We start from the raw sequence: 4737 nt of genomic DNA, 5'->3' as shown, positions 1-4737 counted from the left end.
ACCTAGAAGCAGGAAGAGGAACTGATGAGAAACCCTGCAGAGTCCTGTTGCTGTAATTCTGGACTGCAAGTCCCAGAGACCTTGGGGGCAGCAGGAAGAGGAAGTGAACACAGCCAGAGAGTTGTGCTCTAGCAACCCCTGGCTTCTGGCCTGAGCCACTGCAGGCATGTGGCTGCATTTCCTGAATCAAAGGTATACATCTGTTCACTTCTGTTTCAATTTAATCTGTGCATTTTAGATTAACCAGCAACTGATTCAGCCTTAGGCTGCTGTTTGACCCTCTCTACCTAGCCTGAGTATCTAATCCTGCGTTTGGGAACTTACATAGTGATTTTAGGGCCCTCAAAATATACTGTTAGAATTTAAGTACCCACTGAGCATGTTAATGCATAACTGGATGCCCTAGGTCACAAGTCAGAGGCATACACTTCAAAACTGAGCTCCCCATCTGGGTAACTGGAACTTAATCCAAAAAGGTGGGATGTTCCCATGCCTTTTTCTAGTCACATTTTTCACTGAGAATTTTAAATAGATAAAAGCCCGAACAAAATCCACCCTCCCTTCCTAAGCCCAAATGACCAGAAATTTAATTTTCCATTCAGATGATTTGGGTTAAAGTAAATTGGAAAATAACTCACCTTCTGTTTGCAAAAGGACTTCCTGAGGGAACAGAGTGGGAGAAGAGTGTGTCATTCATGCTGGTTACAGGTCTGGGAGGCCTATGAGAAAGCAAAATAGTTAAGCATATTCATTTTTGATTTAATAAACTACAGCAATAGTGTTTACAAATAAAGATGATTTTCCTGCTCAAGGTAAATTGCCTGTATGTCTTCTATTTTAAATAATTGCTCCAAATTGAAGTAAGAGTGTGCGTGCGCGCATGCGCGTGCGCACGTGTGTGTGTGTGTTTAAAACATAAGATAAAAGGACTATGGTTGGGTTTTTGTGTATTCTGAAGTACCTTTTAAGCAATTTGCTACACGATTATTCTAATCTGACAAAATAATGTATTGTGAAGCATCTTTCTAAAACTCCATGGTCTATATTACTGTGACTGCAGTATTGTGTAGACATCTCTGAGCTAGATTTAAAATACCTATAATGGTCCAGCTGCTACAGCAGGGAGCTCAGGGCAGCTTAACTGCTTGAGTATTTAGCCAACTTTTGAAGCAGGTTTTATATTCAGTGCTGAGCCTTCTGATACTGTATCAATGTAGTGACTGCAGTGTAGACATAGCCCATAAAATACCAGTAGTGCAAAAATGCTGCATAGGTATAACCTTTAAACCACCACACACTGAATAAAAATGACTGTCAACTTACAACTTAATTTTTTGTCTGAAATTGCTTATTTGCTGTTATTCCTAAAATGGAAATTAGAGGAAACCTTTTCCTTTTGCTTGTTTTTGTTTATCTTGAGTACCTGAAAGCACTTGGGGTTTAGTTTCTTGTTTTCTTTGCCTGGCAAGTTCTCTTCTATTTGTGTATGCTTCTTGTACAGAGAAAAGAAGTGATGAACATTTTGGAAATACAAAAAATAAGTTTTTAAAATTACAAAGGTGCCTCTGGGACAAGTACAGTACCTGAAGCTACATTTAACACAGGCTTTGTGAGAGATGCATTTATTTTGACTTCTGCAAGAGTACAGAGAAGGATGCAACAGCCACCCTCAGAAAATAGAACTGTACTGCAATTTTCAGGACAATGCAGAAGACCAAATTGCTGCATACAATAGTTTGAATAACCAAGGATGGTTATACGTGTTGGTGGAAATAACATTACACCATAAAAATTTTCCTCAAGAACTCTGAAGGGTTAATTTGGTTTCTTAAAGTGGAAATACCATAACAATTTAAAAAAGCTTATAATGTCTTTTCAGATCATGTCATGATAAGAAGCTACTTTTTTGGCCTAATGCTGTGACTGGTAAGTCACATACTGAATTCTCTATCTGGTTGGTCACTCACGGATCCACAGAACCTAAGAATGCTGTGCTTATGAACAAGCTGCTCTGAGTTCATAACAGGAAGCAAAGATGTACAGTGTGGAAGTGACTTTATAGTAATTTCCCTGTTTCACGAGGGGATCACTTTTACTTATTGTGAAACAAGAGCATACATACAGGCAATTACCATGGAGCAGTTGGTGTGCAAAGTCATCATTCTGATAACGAACCTTCAGACCCAGAGGACTTGAATTTTTGGGAAGCACACAAAAACTTTAGTTATTTGGTGAATGCAACAGATGGCACTTTGGTTCCCAGATACCTAAAAATCAACTTCTTAGACACCTAAGTGAGTTAACTAAACCTGTAGCAATTTTTGCTGACAATAGGTGGGCAGAAAAAAAAACTCTCTTAAAACGAATGGAAGTTTTTAGATTGAAATCAGTGGGAGTTTTGCCCCACATGATTCAATGGGGCCATGATTTCACCTCTAGTTCCATTCTTTTTTAACATTTGTTTCTCCATTTAGAAACTGGAGAATATTATTCTTCCTTGCAAGGTTGTTAGATGCATCAATTTTGCTTGACTAATACTACTGATGTTAAGAGGGCAAATTGTGCATATCAATTTTAAAAGAAGTACATGCAGTCAAATAGTATGATGAAGAACCACCCTCAGTGCAGCTCTTTTGCTCAAAAATATTGCATCTCAAGCATCAAAATGCTCTGTCAGGTACTGCTGGATTGTAGTATCATTATTTATTTGTTTTGCAGCAGTTCCTCTGATCCTCGGTCCTGGTGTAGAGCCTCTTATATGCTGTACAAACACAGCACAAAAACTCCATTCCTACCCCTCAAGGCTTAAGACCTCAACTGCTTCATCACCAAAATGCAATTATAAATCATTGAGGGGAGACTGATAATAAAAGACTTCCTTAAAAATTAAGAATAATGTAGTCTTCTTTAATTGGCAAGCTACTTAGATCCTGGGAATTTTAAACTTGTGATTTATTTGGTGCCAGTGTTTCACATTAGCTACGTTATTTTTACATTTATGGTTCATTTTATTTTTAACCTGGATGATGAAACCATTGGCCATTATGTATATTCAAGAGTTGTTATACATTGTGTTGGACTCTGTGTTGGGATCAACAGTGAAGATATGAGTGATGCTACATGTTAAATTTTCCTCCAAAAAACATGCTGAAGGAGAATAAAATACTCACCAAGTATCTCTTTTGCAGCCAAAATGAAATTGAAAAGAGACTATTAATTAAGATGACATTTTAAAATGTATATGCTAAAAATAGAGCTTTGAATATATGCCAAACTTAGCTCCTGGATCCTGCAAACAGGCATGTGAGAAAAGTCTATGCACATTAGGTAATGGGGCTGTTTGTAGGTCCAGAGTTACTAGTATGTGTAAATGCTTGGAAAATCAGAGCCTTAATTCATGTTTACTGATCTACTTAATTTGTGGCCAGACAAAGGATTTTTTGTGGCTTTGTCATGGCATGAAGAGTTGATTTCACAGGCATTTCCCAGTGACCCTGCCCCTCACCGCTGAGTCGTGGGGAGGCCCGGGGGTGCAGGGGGAGAGAAGAGGGGGCGGTTGCCATCTTGGCTACTGGCTGCCCTTCTTGCCACCTTGCCAGCCAGCACCCTCCCCTCCCAGGTGGACTATGAGGCAGCGAGGACCTGGCTCCTACTGGCGAGCCAACATTTTATTTTTATTAATTTTTTTTTAAGTTGATTCCATGGACTATTTTGGATTTCATGGTTTCCATGAAATCTGCAAAAATGCATATTAAGTAGGTCCCTACTCATGTTTTGATCAAACCTTTTGCTTTGTATGCTGTTAATTCTCATATCAAGAAAACTCTTGTTGACATCCATTAGGGCTTTCACAGGATGACTTTAAGGGTCCCATCTTCACCTTCCTCAAGTTCAACTTGAGTATCACAGACATGTTTAAATATAAAAAGGTGCAATAGACATGGATGGCAGATCATCTGGACAACCAAGGTCAAATTCTAATCTCAGATGCACAGTCTTCTAACATAGCAACTGATCAGAATGAATAGCCTCCTAGTTCATTGCTAAGCTTCTGGAGAAGGGACCCACAAATATGGAGAAACCTAAATTACTCAAACAACCCACCTGAAGGAAGGCAGAAAGCAGCCCAGACACTACCTAAGCATGTTCTGTATGTCAGGGGTAGCTAACCCATGGCAGGCATGCAGCAAGTGGCATGGGCAGCTGCTCTGTGTGGCATGGTTGCCCCAGATGCTCAGTAGAAGGAAGTGCATTAGAGGAGGCAGGGGTCTGAGCCTCTGTCTGTGTTGGGCAGAGCAGAGGCAGGATGCCACTGAAAGAGGGGGTGTCAGGTGTCAGTGAGAAGAGCCAGGTTAACATTTCCCTGTCCCTGAAGCCACCACTGAACTAAGGACTTTGGATCCTCAATTACCATATAAAACGGTGGTGGCTGCAGGGCCACAAAAGGGTTAATCTGATTCTTGGAGGTGACATCTCCTCTAGAAGCAACTCACTCTGCTCACCCGGGCCAGGTGCTCAAAACCTTCTGCCTTCCTCCCAGAACCTCAGGTCACAAACTCTATCAGATATCCTAGGGGGGCAGGGCAGGGCAGGGCAGGGATCAGAGTGACACCAGGGAACAGGTGGGGTTTAACTTTTGGTATTCCTGCCAAAAAGTTGGCCACCACTGCTATATGCACTAGTGCATAGCTAACATAGTATAGCACTGGGCTGTCCAGCTTCCATATATTGTGTACA

General features: G+C 40.6%; 1 protein-coding gene across 8 annotated transcripts in view; it reads right to left on the bottom strand.

Annotated features, from left to right (window-relative positions):
• The window catches only part of DTNA (dystrobrevin alpha), a 416444-nt gene that overhangs the window by 103521 nt on the left and 308186 nt on the right, over positions 1-4737 (bottom strand). For 4 of the 8 annotated variants that reach the window (XM_019526848.1, XM_019526842.1, XM_019526857.1 and 1 more), the window contains exons 10-11: positions 3171-3179; positions 639-719 (exon numbers count right to left, since the gene is read on the bottom strand). In XM_019526848.1, coding sequence (XP_019382393.1) covers positions 639-719; positions 3171-3179 — 90 coding nt within the window. The remainder of the gene's footprint in view (positions 1-638; positions 720-3170; positions 3180-4737) is intronic. The other 4 variants (XM_019526888.1, XM_019526899.1, XM_019526877.1 and 1 more) reach the window with 1 other exon arrangement.

The sequence above is a fragment of the Gavialis gangeticus genome, unplaced genomic scaffold, assembly GCF_001723915.1.
Source record: "Gavialis gangeticus isolate Ggan-Ray unplaced genomic scaffold, GavGan_comp1, whole genome shotgun sequence".
Taxonomy (NCBI): Eukaryota; Metazoa; Chordata; order Crocodylia; family Gavialidae; genus Gavialis; species Gavialis gangeticus.
This window is presented reverse-complemented; position numbering and strand designations above follow the sequence as displayed.